This window comes from Misgurnus anguillicaudatus, chromosome 5 (assembly GCF_027580225.2).
Source record: "Misgurnus anguillicaudatus chromosome 5, ASM2758022v2, whole genome shotgun sequence".
In the NCBI taxonomy this organism is placed as follows: domain Eukaryota; kingdom Metazoa; phylum Chordata; class Actinopteri; order Cypriniformes; family Cobitidae; genus Misgurnus; species Misgurnus anguillicaudatus.
In genome coordinates, this window is record NC_073341.2 from 34,321,833 (window position 1) to 34,338,826 (window position 16,994).

The 16,994-nt window shown below is 36.5% G+C and overlaps 1 protein-coding gene across 2 annotated transcripts in view; it reads left to right on the top strand.

Annotated features, from left to right (window-relative positions):
• The window catches only part of phf19 (PHD finger protein 19), a 37,351-nt gene that overhangs the window by 14,521 nt on the left and 5,836 nt on the right, over window positions 1-16,994 (top strand). For both annotated transcript variants that reach the window (XM_055167780.2, XM_055167779.2), the window contains exons 11-14: window positions 1,621-1,770; window positions 1,923-1,992; window positions 4,676-4,761; window positions 9,531-9,626. In XM_055167780.2, the coding sequence (XP_055023755.1) occupies window positions 1,621-1,770; window positions 1,923-1,992; window positions 4,676-4,761; window positions 9,531-9,626 (402 nt within the window). The remainder of the gene's footprint in view (window positions 1-1,620; window positions 1,771-1,922; window positions 1,993-4,675; window positions 4,762-9,530; window positions 9,627-16,994) is intronic.

The window sequence follows — 16,994 nt, forward strand, 5'->3', positions numbered from 1 at the left end:
AGAAAGCCAGTGCTGTCCACCAACCGGAGTAACATTAAAGTATTGGATGCGTTAACAAATATGACATTTAATTAATATGACAGAGTGACACAAATCTGTATCTAAAATAAAACAGAAAGGAGGTCAAGTGATTGACGTTTGGACTTCTCATTACATTTACATGACATTTAGGCTACATTAGGCATTAAGCAGACACATATAGAGATTTAAAAAGTGAGGAAGGAAAGCATGAAGATTTGTCATTACGTGCATCTTCTTTAAAATAAGAAAAAATAAGTAGGCTATAATATATAATGTACATAATAATAATAATAATAATAATATAGGTCATGTATAATAATATATAATACAGAAAATATTATAAAATATAATATAATCATGTAAATTTTATATATCGACATTATCATACACATTATAATGGTAGACTAGTATTTGATTATAGCGTATGTGATTATTGCTTACGTGTGGTTTAGCATGCTTAGTGAATGAGACCCAATGTTTTTAGATAGATAAGGACTTCTTACTAACCAAAATATCAAATTTAAGTGATTTTGTGCATAAAACAAGCAAAAAATCTGCCAATGGGGTAAGCTAATTTTTCTTGAATTAAGTGTTTAAATGTGCTCTAAGCGAATTCATGCGTTTTAGACCATAAAACATTTTTTGTTACATACAGCAAACGTCTCCTCACTATCTGTCCGCTGATCAAACTGTAAAAAAACCCAGATCTCTGTAGACAGCCTAGGCTCCACAAACTGCAATAAAAACAAAGTGGCCAAACCTACCACCAGAAACGATAACAAAGTGTTCCAGCCAATAAACGACAAGAAGGATTTGGGGGTGGGGGATGTGCGCGTTCATGAAAGCACGAAAGGTAGGGGGAGGAGTTAGCTACGCTCCGTTTGTTTGAAAACAGTTCAAACATCAACAAAAGTAAACTCACACAGATTCGCTTAGAGCGCCTTTAAGAAAAATGTTCAAGAATTTTTGCTTACTCCATTGGCAGATTTTTTTTGCTTGTTTTATGCACAAAATCACTTACATTTGATATTTTTGGTCTAAAAACTAGACTTATTTTCTTGGGTTGTTTTGCTCATCAAGAAAAAGCATCTTCATTTAAGAATTTTTGGATACTTTTATTGAAAACAAGTCAAAAATACTAAGAATTATTTTCTTCAAAATCTTTTTTTTTTTTTTTTTTTGCAGTGTACACGCACAAGCTGCGCCTTTTTTAAATTGACTTCAGAAAAGAGCATTTGATTGCCAGCTGTCCTGCCAATTAAATATTGAAGTGTGATTGCTCTTGAAACTTTTATTTTGCTGTTAACTGTCATATTAGCAGTAACTTTAATAAGAGGATGCTTGCTCTGAAAATGCGAATGATGTTGGGCGCATTTCCGCACAACGTTTACTTTATCAACTGTAGGTGCTCGAAGCTTTCCTGCAAAAATGTGTTGCGCGACAGACGGCAATAACGCTCACTGCCTGTAGAAAACTAAAAAGGCGCCTGCCACAGCCATAAATGCGTTCTGTGTGATCCGCCCCTCAGGCTTTATATTAACACCTACTTCTCCATGTATATAGCTTGGTCTCAAAAACAGATTGACTGTTTTCTTGTAGGTTCCTCTGTGGGAAGGAGATCAAAAAGAGGAAATGCATTTTCCGATTAAGGACAAGGGTTCCCCCTAACCCCCCTTCTAAGCTGTTCCCAGAGAAGACCCAAAACAATGAGGGGCACAGGGGCCGAAAGAAAGTGACCAGCAGAAGCAGGTTAGTTATGCCCTTTCGAGCTTGGGTTTTGTTGTTTTTCACATTTGTATTTGTATAAGCTTGTTGGGGTGAAATGATGCTTTGATTGACAATTGATCGAGAAGTTAGTTCTGATGCCATTCGCTGAATTGTGGTGATTATTTTTTATGCAGTAATTCAGATCCTGCAGAGAAGCGGAAAAAGAAGAAGTCGAAGTGGGTGTTGGAGGACGCCATTCCTAATGTAAGATTTGCACTGGGAATGCTTGGATAACACAATACTGAATGGTTTTGCACAGTGTTACTTTAGTCGCTCAACTGTTTTTTAGGGTGTACTCACATTATCGTACCCGAGTATGTTTGACCCCAAAGTACAATTCGTTTGGCTAGTTTGATCGGTCCATACTGTACCAGGGTGTGGTACACTTAAGTGTACCCGGGTACGCTTTGCAGCAGTGCTTCATTAAGTACAGGCCAGGGGTCCAACCTTTTTTTAAGCAAGGGCTACCACAATGGATAAAACATTCTGGAGGACTACTTTTTTATATTTATCTGCTCAAAACGTTTTTGTTTTACTTTATTTTACTTTATTTTGATATATTTTATCATTGCTTAAAATGTTAACATACTGGTACATAAAAGAAGCCAAGCTAATATAAAAAATATGCAATAAATAAATATTACAATTGAGACTATCAATTGAATGTGCTTTGGCGGGCACCTCACAGACTCATGTGCGAGCAACCTGTTGCCCACGGGCACCATGTTGGAGACCACTGGTATAGGCAGAGCTATGAATATGCAAATTAGTCCCCACCTTCACTCAATCTCACCAGTTAGGACAACCTAATAGACATGGGCCAGATACCGGTTTCAAGGTATACCAAGGTTTTAAACAGTCAAGGTTTCAAAAACCACTAAAATGTTCTGTGAGACCGTCTCCAAGGTATGAGCCGTGTTTATACAAAATTCATTAAATCATTGAGTCATGTGATTGATTTGATGTTTACATTTAATATACATTACGAAAACATTATACGTGATATTTTTGCTAAAGGTTATCATACTGCCAGAATCTTATACTGGCCCATGCCTATAACCTAAACGGGGGTTTTGAACCATGTTTTTGAGACTGGTGAATGGCAGCTTTAAGGAAAAAATACTCGGTTTGTTCTTGAAGCATTAGTAAATACATTAGCTACCAATGAACGATAGCATTTTTTGGCATTTATTGGTCTTTGTTAATGCCAATACAGTTTTTAATGTTAGTTCATGTTGTTACTTAATAGTTAGTTAATCAGTAAAGTAGCAAAACTTACATTGTCAATTTATATAATATTATATATTGTCGCTGCCCGATGAAACTCACGTATGTCCAAAACGGTTACTTTTCAGGAAGTGAAAAAAAACACAGTATTTCAAAAGCAGTTGAATGTAGCATTGTCATATTGGTACGGCATCTTTATATGTAACCACATTCTTGCCAGTGTAATGATATAATCCACATTTGACCAAAATTTAGTTTAAATGGACATACGTGCATATTTTACAGTAACGTGGTCGATACGCGTTCTTCTGATCATTAATTCGAATGGCCAAGTCGTGTTTCATATTGACAGATGGATACGCTCAGTTTATTAAATAGCCTATGTCTTAGTTTATTAAATACGCTTAGTTTATTAAATATTAATTATAAATTTATTAAATGCCTCTTGCAAACTATGAAGGGACAATGAATCAATACACTGACATGGTAATGCTAGATAGATACTTTGTTTGCACAGTCCTACCATAATTTTGTCACTCCTAGACGTACATCTGGCGTCAGGGGGGAAACGTTTACCTCAATGAATGAAAGTCATTGTCTTACCAGGCTATGTTTATTCGGCTATCCAGTGCCGAGCTTCGATGAAACTTCACAAGACCGGCGAGATGCTTCCACAGGGAGGGAGATACGCGGCGTGATTGACAGCTTTGACTCCAAATGGATATACGTGAAAATCAGATGACATGATTTCACAACTTTTCATTGGCCATTTAGATATGTGAAGTGTACTGTATACGGAAATGAACCTGGACATTCAATCCGTCAAAAAATCTAAAAATCGGCAAAATGGACATACGTGGTTTTCATCGGACAGCGACGATATAATAAGATAATACACATTTGGTCAAAAATGGTCATTCACTAAGGCATAGATAAATACTAAATTACATTCAGGAAATAGATAAAAGTAGAGACAGACTGCAGTGATGTTTTTTGACCTGTCAGTACACATCTAAACCTCTCTCACTGTGTGTTCTAGTGCCTCCCAAAGCTTTGTGCATCCCTTTGCGGTTTGCTTTCACGCCGCCGAGCGAGATGCTTTTTTATTTCAGCTCTTTTTCCACAGGGTTTCGTCTGTACTGACTACTGTGTTGACTTAAAGCCATTTTAAATATGACTAGTTTGAAGTTTACTCTTGGATCTCACCTGTGCTCCTTCATCTCTGCCTTGCATCTCTTCTCGCCCCTGCGGTGATTTTCTGTTATTCCTCTGACAGCTGCTATGCAGACCTCACGTTTCTCATCTTTATTGCTTGCTTTCTCTCTCCCTTTTACTCACTCATAGCCTTACATTCTGTCTTTGTGCATTTTCTTAAAAGGATTACGTTCCTCTGAAACATTTAACTGACAAATCCATGTGAGAGTTTTGGTCCCCAGACATGTTTGACTTTAAGGACCCAGCCTCTCGACACTGTAGGCAACGTGGTTCATAATTGTGTGAACGACTTCAAAGACACCGTTCGAGCGACTGTAACAAGCATGACTGTTGTGATCGTCGAAATCAAAGCTGCGGTTGCCGACATCATCTGAATGACAACGAGTCACTGCGGTTTAATGAATTTAACGCTTGTGTTTATATGCTGTGTTTGTGACATCAACAGAATGACCTCACTTCCACCTGGAGCTCCAATCATCACATGGCCAACATCTTTGACTTCACGCTGGATGAGCTGCAGAGTTTAAAGAGGTGGGTGAATTATATTTTCATCGAGTATGGATCAACATCATTGTCGAGCAACGTTTCTATCAGCCAATCAGATTGTAGGATTTGGTTTAGCCTTAATGTTAGGTTAAGGCTTAGTCCTTGGTTAGGGCTTTATAGCATTCTTATCAACCTTTGCACTGTGGTAGATTTTAGTGCGCTTATTAGTGGACAATACTTACAATGTTAAAGGGACACTCCACTTTATTTGAAAATATGCTAATTTTCCAGCTGCCCTTGAGTTAAACATTTGATTTTTACCGTTTTGAAATCCATTTAGCTGATCTCTGGATCTGGCGCTACCACTTTTAGCATAGCTTAGCATAATATATTGAATCTGATTAGACCATCAGCATCACGCTAAAAAAATAACCAAAGAGTTTCAATATTTTACCTATTTAAAACTTGACTCTTCTGTATTTACATCGTGTACTAAGACCGACGGAAAATTAAAAGTTGCGATTTTCTAGGCCGATATGACTAGGAACTATTATGATATATACGCAGGAGACTATTTTCAGGCACTGCGTAATATAATTGCGCCTCCTGCAGCCATGTTAAGGCAGCAAAGTCCTTGATTATTACGCCAGAATGAGAGTATAGTTCCTACCCATATCTGCCTAGAAAATATCAACTTTTAATTTTCCGTCGGTCTTAGTACACGATGTAACTAAAAAAATTCAAGTTTTAAATTGGAAAAATATCCAAACTCTTTATAAAGCTAATGGTATAATCAGATTCAATGGATTATGCTAAGCTATGCTAAAAGTGGTATCGCCATGACCCAGAAATCGGCTGAATGGATTCCAAAACAGTAAAAATGAAATGTTTAACTCTAGGGGAGCTGGAAAATGAGAATATTTTCAAAAAAAAGTGGAGTGTCCCTTTAATTGTGAAAATACTGATTGAAAACATAAATGTTTTTTTTTCATCTCAATTAAGTTAAATTAAGGCATAATCGATTTATGTTTCATAACTTGTACATTATTCGCCTTTGTCCTTTGGGGTGACTTCATTATCTTATTATGACCCCAAGGTGCATTGTAACCATTTACCGTAAAATACAAATGTCCGTGCGCTTCAACTCTGATGGCTCATTTGATACGTCTGCTCTTTCATCTTCTGATAACATCATCTCACCTGCGCTAAAACGTTGACAAATTAATCGTCACCCCTCCATCAATGTACATAATAACCGTAATGAGGTCTCAATCAAATTCTCAGTCGATTCATCTTCCTCTCTCATGACAACAGACGGCACGCTTAACCTTTTCTCATTACCTTTTGAATTGAATACTTAAACATCTATTTATTGGCCTTCCAACAATCAAGCTCATTTGCATCCATTTCCCTTTGAAACACTGGAAAGGTCTCGTAACGTTTCCCCCGATCACAACCCCGCCCCGTGGAAATATATTTTTATCAACACAGTGGGTAAAGCGTTTTAATTATACTTTTCTGTAAAGGTTATCATCTCTCAAACAGGCCTGAATAATGAAAGAATTGGAAACACTATTGGGGCAGACAACGCTTTCAGAGGCGAGAGAGAGGAATCGTTGAAGTGCACAAAAGGAAAATTCTGAGTTTGGCCGTGATAAAAAGGGCAGGTTGGGTTTCATCACAAAGCTGTGAACTAAAGCTAATAACTGCCATGCTCTGAATGGTCCAGTTAATAAATCCGGGTATAGTCGCAAACCCAACAGAATATAGGGGTGGTTTTTAAGTTAACATATCATACAATTTTGTAATCAAAATTGACAGTATTATAAATTTTGTTGGGGAACTATTATTGTTGTGTGTTAATCCAAATTAGGGCAGCACAATACATAGAAATAACCGAAATATTGCAGATGTGCTTATTACAATAATTTTGATTTTATGATTTTAATACTTCTGGTTTTAATTTTAATGCTAAGGTTATGTATAGAAAGTTTCAGCAGTAATAACATAAACATACGTCTTTCGTGAAACAAACGTAACTTCCATTAAACTTCAGAGTCTTTTTAGAGTAGTTTATTTCTGATATCAAGCGAAATAAACAACAGGTAGATTACCTCAGTTTAAATCATAGCTAAAGCGTATCAAAAACGACACTGATCTAACGTTACTGTGTAAAATGTGTACTGTATAATGTAATGTTAACTACGGATCGGCGTACCAAATCTCCCATCACATAGGTCACATGATCGCCGTCTCCCCTCGTCTTTAGAAAACTAAAATATTTGTTATTTTCGACAAGGTTTTGTTTCAGAGTTCAGTTGAGCCACTAACCAGACCATTAAACAAACAAAGACCGGAAGTTAAGCCCCATCCAGACATGACAATGCGCAACGCGTACATCCGATGAAATGGTCTATAGCAGTGGTTTTCAAACTGGGGGCCACGAGATGGTGCCAGAGGGGCCCCGGTTTTATGACATTTTATAAAATGTCATTTCATTTATCATGAATTCTGTGTAATTAAACCTAAAAAAATAAGCCAACTAACCAACAGCACTACTAGGTATGATTTTATATGTTTTGTTGAATTAAAATATTACATTTTAAAACTGTTTTTGTCATAAAATTTTCTTTCTGGGGGCCGCGAAAAAATGCACTGTACACAAGGGGGGCCGCACGCTAAAAAAGTTTGGGAACCACTGGTCTATAGTATGTTTTGGAAAAGAGACTGGCACATGACTGTTAACCCTTTGTGTTGTTTGATGTGTGGAAGACGATCAACTATGGGCAAATATGTAAAACATGTATATTTGTTATAACATTTTTGATTTTAATATATTTTAATAAAGTTCAAATAGATTTTACAAGCTTAAAGAATTATCATATTGCATAATTTCCAAGAATTTTTTAGGATGTAAAATAAATCTTTGGTATCTCCAGAGTACGTATGTGAAGTTTCAGCTCAAAATTCCATATAGATAATTAATTATAAAATGTTAAAATCGCCGCTTTCTAGTTGTGAGCAAAAATGTGCCGTTTTTGGTGTGTCCTTTAAAATGCAAATGAAGTCTGCACTAAATGCCAGTGTCGTGGTTGGATAGTGCAGATTAAGGGGCGTTATTACATCACAGGGGGAGCCAAAACTAAGTTGCTGGGTTGATCTTTTTCAAAAGCACTTAAACGTGGAAATTCATGATTTGTCCCCTTTAAAACAATAATAAGATTATAAATATACATATTAAGAGTTTGGTTCCAAAACGCAATAAATCCATTTTGACAAATTTCGGTAAAAATGTGTTTTCTATACCAAGAAAGTGACAAGATGAAAACCACTATTTTCTGTTACAAACTTTCACATAGCATCTTTAGGTTAAAACGAATTATTTTTTCCACAAAATGCAATAAATCCATGACAAGTTTTTTTTTTTTCAAAATGCTTTAAATCTATCCAATCAATGTATAAATGTGCATTCATCTTTGCCATGATATATTCATTTTGTTAAACAGTGGTATACACTCATAAAAAATAAACATTAATGGCATTAATCAAAACACTTACTTTGTTATATTAATGACACTGTCATTGCTGCGGTTATACTTGACGTGGTGGCTTAACATTTTTCAAAGCGATCCGCTGTAAAATGTTTTGGTCCTGCTCGATTTTCGTTGACTTTGAGTAAAATAATGGAAAGTTTTTCATAAGATCCCCTGGGGTCAATCTGTTACAATCACATAAACTTCACAGATGCTGTCGGGAGAACAAGCACCCGTCTCCCGAGTTCCTCTCGCGTAAGTTATTGGATGTTGAAGACTTAAAATCTTTCCCGTCACAGAAAACAACCACAGGTTTATCAATGCCATTAAAGTATCATTTTGCTTTTGTTTGTTTGTTGATCACAAAGTAGAAAGTAGATGAGAAAAAATACAAGATTCTGTGTACTCAATTTACATTGCGTGAATGGTGCGCTGTAATATGTGGAGCGGATTTATTGCGTTCTGTAGAAAAGCAGGAGTGGCGTATATTGTATTTTGGGGAAAAAAGGGAGAAAAGATGACAAAATAACACGGTGGATATTAGATTTTCCATAAAATTAAGAATTTACTTTTAAATACTGACCTGATATAATACTGATTTTGGCAGAACTCTTTTTTTTTCAAAAATGCCGTTTATCACGTTTTGGAACCAAACTCTTCATATATTATATTGTAAGTTATCATATACACCAGGGGTTTTCAAACTGGGGGGCCGCGAGAAGGTGCCAGGGGGGCCCCAGTTTTATGACATTTTATAAAATACATTAATTTATCATGAATTCTGTGTAATTAAACATAAAAAATAAGGCTACTAACCAAAAGCACTACTTTTTTGTTTTGTGTTTTAGTAAAATGTTGAGTTTAGAACAGTTTTTTGTCACAAATTTTCTTTGGGGGACCGGGAAGGAATGCACCATACACAAGGGGACCGCAAGCTGAAAAAGTTTGGGAACCACTGATATACACAATACCATAAATATTGTGCAGCACTAATCCAAATGTAAAACGTAATGTCTTTGTACTGTTACATCATTATAAAGTAACTTGCTTTGCCCTCTAAGAGCTTTACTTTTTGGTTGATCTCATGAGTCCCTGTTTATTCTCCCCCTCGACTCCCTGATTTGACTCTGGTTTGATAAATGGCAAATGGGTTTTGAAATATGTTCATGTTGACAGCAAGTGACGGTTTTGGACTTAGTTAAGTGTCATTGAAACGTATTTCTGCACTGCTTTCCTTGTTTCTGACTTTCTTTATCGATCTCTCTAACTCTTAATTCTCAGCACCAGCTCCGGGCGGACGTTAAGTTTGGACCAGGACTCCACAGACGCCGCCAGTACTTCTGGCTCCGCCACCACCAGCGTCTCTTACGACTTCAGGTACATCTGCTGTTTCTCTGCTTTAACCACCAACAGGTCAAACTATAGGTTTTATGCATTTCTGTTAGACGTAGAAGACTTTCAGATTTTTATACCAAATCACTTACACGGCTCTATCACCAGAAGTGCTAACAATATGCAAAGCTATTTTTGGGATAGCACAGTAGATTGAGCCACACTGGTGTGATGTAATCCTTCACAAGCTGTTGAAAATCACTCATATGCTTGTATCGTCTTGCAACAGTGTGATTCGGTTATCAATAAGTAAGGTTAAAGCTGTGGAAGTGACACAGAACTTCAACCTAATTTTTAATTTCACCTGCGGCAAGTCCCATATCGTTTTCCCTTGATTTACCCGTAACCACGTAGGTAACCTGTTGCCGTGGAAACCATTGATGCTAACCCTAAACCGCAGGTGGCTCACCCACTCAGAACGCAAACAAGTGGTTTCCATTCAATACGAATGGCTTGCATTCGATATGAGTCGGAGGGATTCTGGGAAATCAGTTTGAAGTGGATTCATCTCTGATTGCCAAATCACTGGGTCACCAGTCATCCATTTTTATCTTTTGCTTCAGCTCATGTTTATTAAAAGCAATCGTGAACTGACTTCAGTGCTAAAACGACCACGATTGCTCAAATCCAAGCCCATATCCCCCACTCCCTTCATCTAGCTCAAACACGAGCGTCCTCTTCAAAACTCCACCGCAGCGTAATCAATATTGCTGTAGTGGAACAATTTGGCAGAACGGCTGTCGCTGTCGATTTTCACCTCTCCTGCTGGGTCTGCACTTGACCGGCTGCGAGTTAAAGAGGGATAACAGCCGTCCGTCACCACTTGATGTTGTGTTTAAACCACCTGACATCTTGCTGAGAAATATAGTGTCAGGTTATGGATTATTTATGGTTTTGGGCACTTGTTGCCCCGTGTTTATTTGAAAGATTTAGAGACACTGTGAAAGGAGAAGAAATGGCCAGTTAAACCATTTAAGTACTGAAGAATCTGTTTGTTCACTGGGACTTGTGATGTTTGCTACATCTACTGTTAATCTTATATTAATCTTGAATACCTATAGAGTTGTATTGCATCCTTCATATCTCCAAAGCTGCTACCCTCCGAAAAAGCTGAGCTCTTGGAGGTGTACCGCAAGCGGTGCGAGTCACGAGAAAGCAACACATTATCTGGATAACTTATGATTCACTACATGTTCGTGTCGCTATATGCACTTACACGCCAATTACCAGCAAATCACAGACATTTGATGCGGTTTTGCGACTCATGACCTGTTAATTTATCCCTGAGACTGCCCCATTTTAATGATAAACAAACTATATTGATTGTTCCCATAATGCTGAGTTCTTTGGGAAGCTGAACAAGCTCAAATTTTCCTCACAAACAAAAACACTTCTTTGGTGACATTGATTTCATGTCAGCTCTTGGTTGGTGTGTGCATGCCGAATGCACTTCGCCAGGGTTCGTACAATTTTCGGAAAGTTTTTTTCAAATATGGGTCCAGCTGATGTATCAGGGGTCACTTCTTTTTATGGGCACTTCCCCTGGGAAAGCACGCCCACACGTCAATCAGCAGGAGAGCGAGAACCCAGGACGTTAAAAGTCACAGGCATCATTTCACGTAACAGCTTTGTTTTATATCAAGACTTAACAATGGCACGAAAGAAGAAGTGTGTTTTTGGATGTAAGTAGAAGAAAGCCAGCATTACGGAAACAATGGATATAGATTAATATCAGATATGCAGAAACAACGTGTTTTATGGGAGCTTTAATAAGTTAGAATGCATGAAATACCATTAGATCTCCCCTTTAACTCTTTCCCCGCTATGACAAGTTAACTCGTCAATTAAAGGAATAGTCCACTCATTTTCAATATTAAACTATGTTATTACCTTAACTAAGAATTGTTGATACATCCCTCTATCATCTGTGTGCGTGCACGTAAGCGCTGGAGCGCGCTGCAACGCTTCGATAGCATTTAGCCCCATTCATTCAATGGTATCACACAGAGATAAAGTTAGAAGTGACCAAACACATCAACGTTTTTCCTATTTAAGACGAGTAGTTATACGAGCAAGTTTGGTGGTACAAAATAAAACGTAGCGCTTTTCTAAGCGGATTTAAAAGAGGAACTATATTGTATGGCGTAATAGCACTTATGGGAGTACTTCGACTCGGTGCAGTAACACACTCCCTCTCCCATTATGAGACGGAGAAGGGGAGCGGACTTTTCAGGCGAGTCGAAGTACTCCCTAAAGTGCTATTACGCCATAAAATATAGTTCCTTTTTTAAATCCGCTTAGAAAAGTGCTACGTTTTATTTTGTACCACCAAACTTGCTCGTATAACTACTCGTCTTAAATAGGAAAAACGTTGATGTGTTTGGTCACTTCCAACTCTATCTCCGATTGGCACCATTGAATGAATGGGGCTAAGCTAAATGCTATCGAAGTGTCGCAGCGCGCTCCAGCGCTTACGTGCACGCACACAGATGACAGAGGGATGCATCAACAATTCTTAGATAAAGGAACAGTATGTAGGATTGTGGCTAAAACTGGTATTGCAATCACAAAACTTGTGGCTAAAACTGGTACTGCAATCACACAACTGGTGGCCAATACACGAAATGACAACATAAACATCAATTGAGGGCTGCAACTCCACTTTTCAAATTACAATATCCTGGCCAGACCACTGTTGTGAGTGATATAAGTATTTGAAATGAAAATTATTTCTTAATGTCTAGTGACATATTAGGGCCATTTTATGATTCATTGATATAGATTTCTTACATACTGTTCCTTTAAGATAATAACATAGTTTAATATTGAAAATGAGTAGACTATTCCTTTAAGAGAAGGCGCTTCCCTGCCAATGATACATTTTTCCAGAAAGTCTATATTTCCACTATTATCCACCAGGTGGCGCTCTTACCCCACTTATAAAACCTGAAAACAACCTTTAGGTCAAACAGTAAGAACTCTGTATAGGTTTTGATTATTGCTCTGAATCTGATCTCCATCAAAAATCCTTCACAAAAGTGCAATTATCCCAGCTTTTTGTCAAAATTAGGTATTTTTGAAGAAACCTTCCCATATTTGAGAGGTGATAAAAAGCAGAGGGTCTGTTCGTTCATTTGATATATTGCATGTTTTTATATTTAAAGAAGAACATTTTCTGAAAGGCATTAAACATCATAAAAAATGCTGCCGCTTGTAAAAACGCTGGCGAGGAAAGAGTTAAACATGCACATTTTATAATCAAACATGCAAACGTGTGGAAATCTGCTGATTTATGAATTTGTTTTTTAGATAGACTGTGGTGATATACAGTAAACTTGTATTCTATATGGTTACACCTTTGAATAGTATGATGATGGTTGCATATATTTTAACCACTTTTTGACCATTAATATAATGGTATTCGCCGTAAATATTTTATTCTGTTAATTCTAGACACTGAAGGGCAAAATACGGTGATAGACACCAAGCTGTACATGTACGTGCACTGGCTTTAAAATGATGCCTGAATATTTCTTCAATGCAAGGTCATTTGAAAACTATTTCTTTCTAGTGTTTTTGTCTTCATGGCCTTTTCTCTTTGGCTTGCTCACAAAGCTTTATTTTTCTTCTGGAGTATTATTGACATTCTAGAACAAAACGCGTTTGTCCGATTCCCGTAAGTTGCCATTGCTTTTGAAGATCATCAAATTCCTGGTAGTGATGCAATGTTCTGCAAACTGGATAGTATTAGTACACGATCCTTGCTTTTGTGTAGTACCTTTCCAACTATAATTTAAAAAAGTGAATACACTGGAGTTGTAATTTAAAGCTGTATTTCTTTAAAAGCATTTACCAGGCTTTTAATAATATGCTATGACTGAGCTCAATCACTTTATTAAATTGATCACTTTGAGGCGCTTTCAGCCTGTCAATCATTTTGAATACTCACAGCCGGCTCATATATAGGAAGCAGAAAGCTATATGTATTAAAAGCATAATTATATTACACTGCATGTTTGAAGTGATTCGATTCAGATTTTTTTCTTTCATGTGGCACAGATCGGATAGGACCCACGAACGTGTAAGCAGGAAAAAGTGCACTGATCTCTGATCGGTTTCAGGTCTCATTTATATGTGGAAATAAATCCGATATAAATTGCATACATGCATTCACGTTTTGTTTGGTCATAAGCAGACATGCATGCAAGGTAAATGCAGGCTTCATGAGCATAAGAGACTTCTTTCAAAAACAATAAAAATAGTAATGTGTCCAAACTTTTGGGTGGTACAGTAATTCTGTATGATAACAGAAAACTGGCAAACAGAATGTAGAAGAAATAGCATCACAGCTTGAGCTAGCTACGTGATAACTAGCCTCATAAATTTTTTATGAAATACTGCTAGCTTACATTTAGATATCTGATATTTTGACTAGGGCTGGGTATCGATTCAGATGTTCCGGATCGATTTGATTTAGATTCATAAGCTATCGGATCGATTCGATTCTCTGTTCGATTCCGATTCTCGGACCGATTTTTATACCCGATTCTCGATTCAACTCAATGAATATAGATTTAATACAAATACTTGATTTATTAAAAAAAAAAAACTGTGAAAAATAAGTTGGTAAGATGGGTAATTAATAAAAAGAAATTAACTCTTTCGCCGCCATTGACGAGATATCTCGTCAATTAAGAGAAAACGCTAACCCGCCAATGACGGGACTTTTATGCCTTTCCGCAATACCGCTATTTTCCCTTCCGCAACTTATACAACTCGGAAGTAGCGCCTCACATGAAAGAGAAAGAACTCCGTGTGTGTTTTAAAGATTGCTCTGCATCTGATGTCTATCAAAAGTCCTTTGCAAAAATTGAATCATCTCAGCTTTTTGCTCAAAATTGGGTGTTTTTGAAGAAACCTACCCATGTTTGAGAGGTGATTACAAGAGAAATAATGAAGGTAAGATGAAACCTTTTTTGTTTGAAAGCAGAAGGTCTGTTCTTTCATCTGATATATTGTTTGTTTATATATTTAAAGAAGAACATTTTCTGGAAGGCATTAAACGTTTGTGAAAATCATGAAAAATGCTGGCGCTGGCTGGCAACTTTTTTTAAAAAGGCTGGCGGGGAAACAGTTAAGAGCCACCAACCTGTATATTACACTTTTTTATTTTAGGTACACTTGAGTACATTAAAATAGAACCCATCTCTAATTTTCAAATGCATACAATTATGTTAAATACAATACAATTTTGATGCAAGATGAAAAATGTATGGTGAAAAGAGTCAAAACAGTCGCATTCCTTGATCAAACAGGATCAGTTTATTTCATTAAAAAAAAATCGATTCGTGGCCTTTGAGAATCGATTTTTAATCGACCATGTTTAAAAACAAAACGATTAATCGAAAAAATTATTTTTTGTGCAGCCCTAATTTTGACATTATTTTATGTGCAAGGGGTGTGGCATCAATGGCCCGTCAGTAAGCAGTGTGCATGTTACACAGGGTATGTGCAGGGTAGAAATTCAACTGAAATTGCATTAAATCTTCTTGTTTTAAACAAAATTATGCTGCAAGATTTTTTCACCAACTTTTAAGTTCCATGTTATATAGGCAACTCTGCAATCTTTCAAATTCCCAGTTTATTCCCATATATATGGGGTGGTAATGGCACAGTGGATAAGACACATTGGTGTGACAGACCCGGGTTCGAATCCACTGTGACATACCATTGTGTCCCTGAGCAAGACACTTAACCTTCTGACATGTATAGCAATTATAAGTCGCTTTGGATAAAAGCATCAGCTAAATGAAAAAATGTAAATGTATTCCCAGTTTATTCCCATATATTCCTGTTCATTCCTATACATTCCTGTTTAATTCCCATGGAAAGTTTCCAGTCTTGAAAATTCCTAGAATTTTGCATCCCTACTTTTAGAAGATGATGTAAGCAGGTCGTCATATAAAATCGGATATAGTCAACAAATCGGAATTGCGAATCAAGATCTGCAGTGTAAATCCAGCCTCAGTTTGTTGTTAAAGGTATTTTGTCATCATTACGGGAGCTTTTTTTTTTTGAAAAGTTTCCCACCAGCATTTTTTGTGATGTTCAGAAACATTCCACAAAATACCTTTCAGGAAATGTTTCTTCTAAAAATATATAAACATACAAATATATCAAATGAAAAAACAGACCCTCTTCTTTCAAACAAAAAAACGGGAAAAATACGTTTCATCCTACACTGTAAAAAAATTCCGTAGAAATTACAATGTTATAGCAGCTGGGTTGCCGGTAATTTACCGTAGATTTACATTTATGTTATTTATGGCAAGAGTTTGTTCAAAGTTAAATAAATTTTAAATATTAACAAGTCTTTATCTTTACAGAATAAAACTATACAATAACAGCCTCACGCAAAGCATTCTGGGAACCAGAAATCATCATCAACCTTTTTCTGTTTTTTGCTTCAGATTTTGTTTCCAAGAATGTTTTGCTTGATGCTGTTTTTTTTTAGTTTTACTCTTTAAAGACAAAGAACTGTAAATGTTTAATGTTCATTTAACTTTGAACAAAATGTTGCCAGTAAAAAAACAAATTTAAATCGACGGTAAGTTACCGGCAACCCAGCTGCAATTTCTATGGATTTTTTTACAGTGTATATATATTTTTTCTCTGCTTATCAACTCTTAAATTCTCTTAATTTTTTAGCAAAAAGCTGAATTAATTGCATTTTTGTGAAGGAATTTTGTTACAGATCAGATTCAGAACGATTATCAAAACATAGACGGAGTGTAAAATTATTAAATCATTTTTTGCTTCGTTTTTTTATAAATTGGGTAAGTGGATTTGCTATTGGATAATCGCGGTATTACAGAATACCATAAAAACTCATCAGGAACAGTTTTTTTCATGCAAATATTTTCTTTTAATTGATGAGATAACTTATCAATTCGAGATAACTCGTCAATGGCGGGGAAAGAGTTAACTCTTGTTTTCTTACCTATGATATTGAAATGACACATGAATGAATAGTCGGTAGTAAAAATATTAGGGTTGCGCAAAACAGAGAAATTACCAATATACCGAAACAGCGCACACCGCGTTGTGCGTATCGCGATAATAAGCGAAAACTGAATACTTCAAAAGCTTATGTATAGCAAAGATGTGCGCTCTGATGTGTGAAAGATGATCAATGATCAGATAGTGAGGAAGTGAGGTCATGTAATTCAAACTCAAAGCATTGTTTTATTGCATATTGAATATTTCAAAACATCCATTATAGAAAGGGGAAAATATAAAGAAAAAAACCTAATTTGACAGTTTAGCAGGTGGGAACATGAGAATTGTAACATT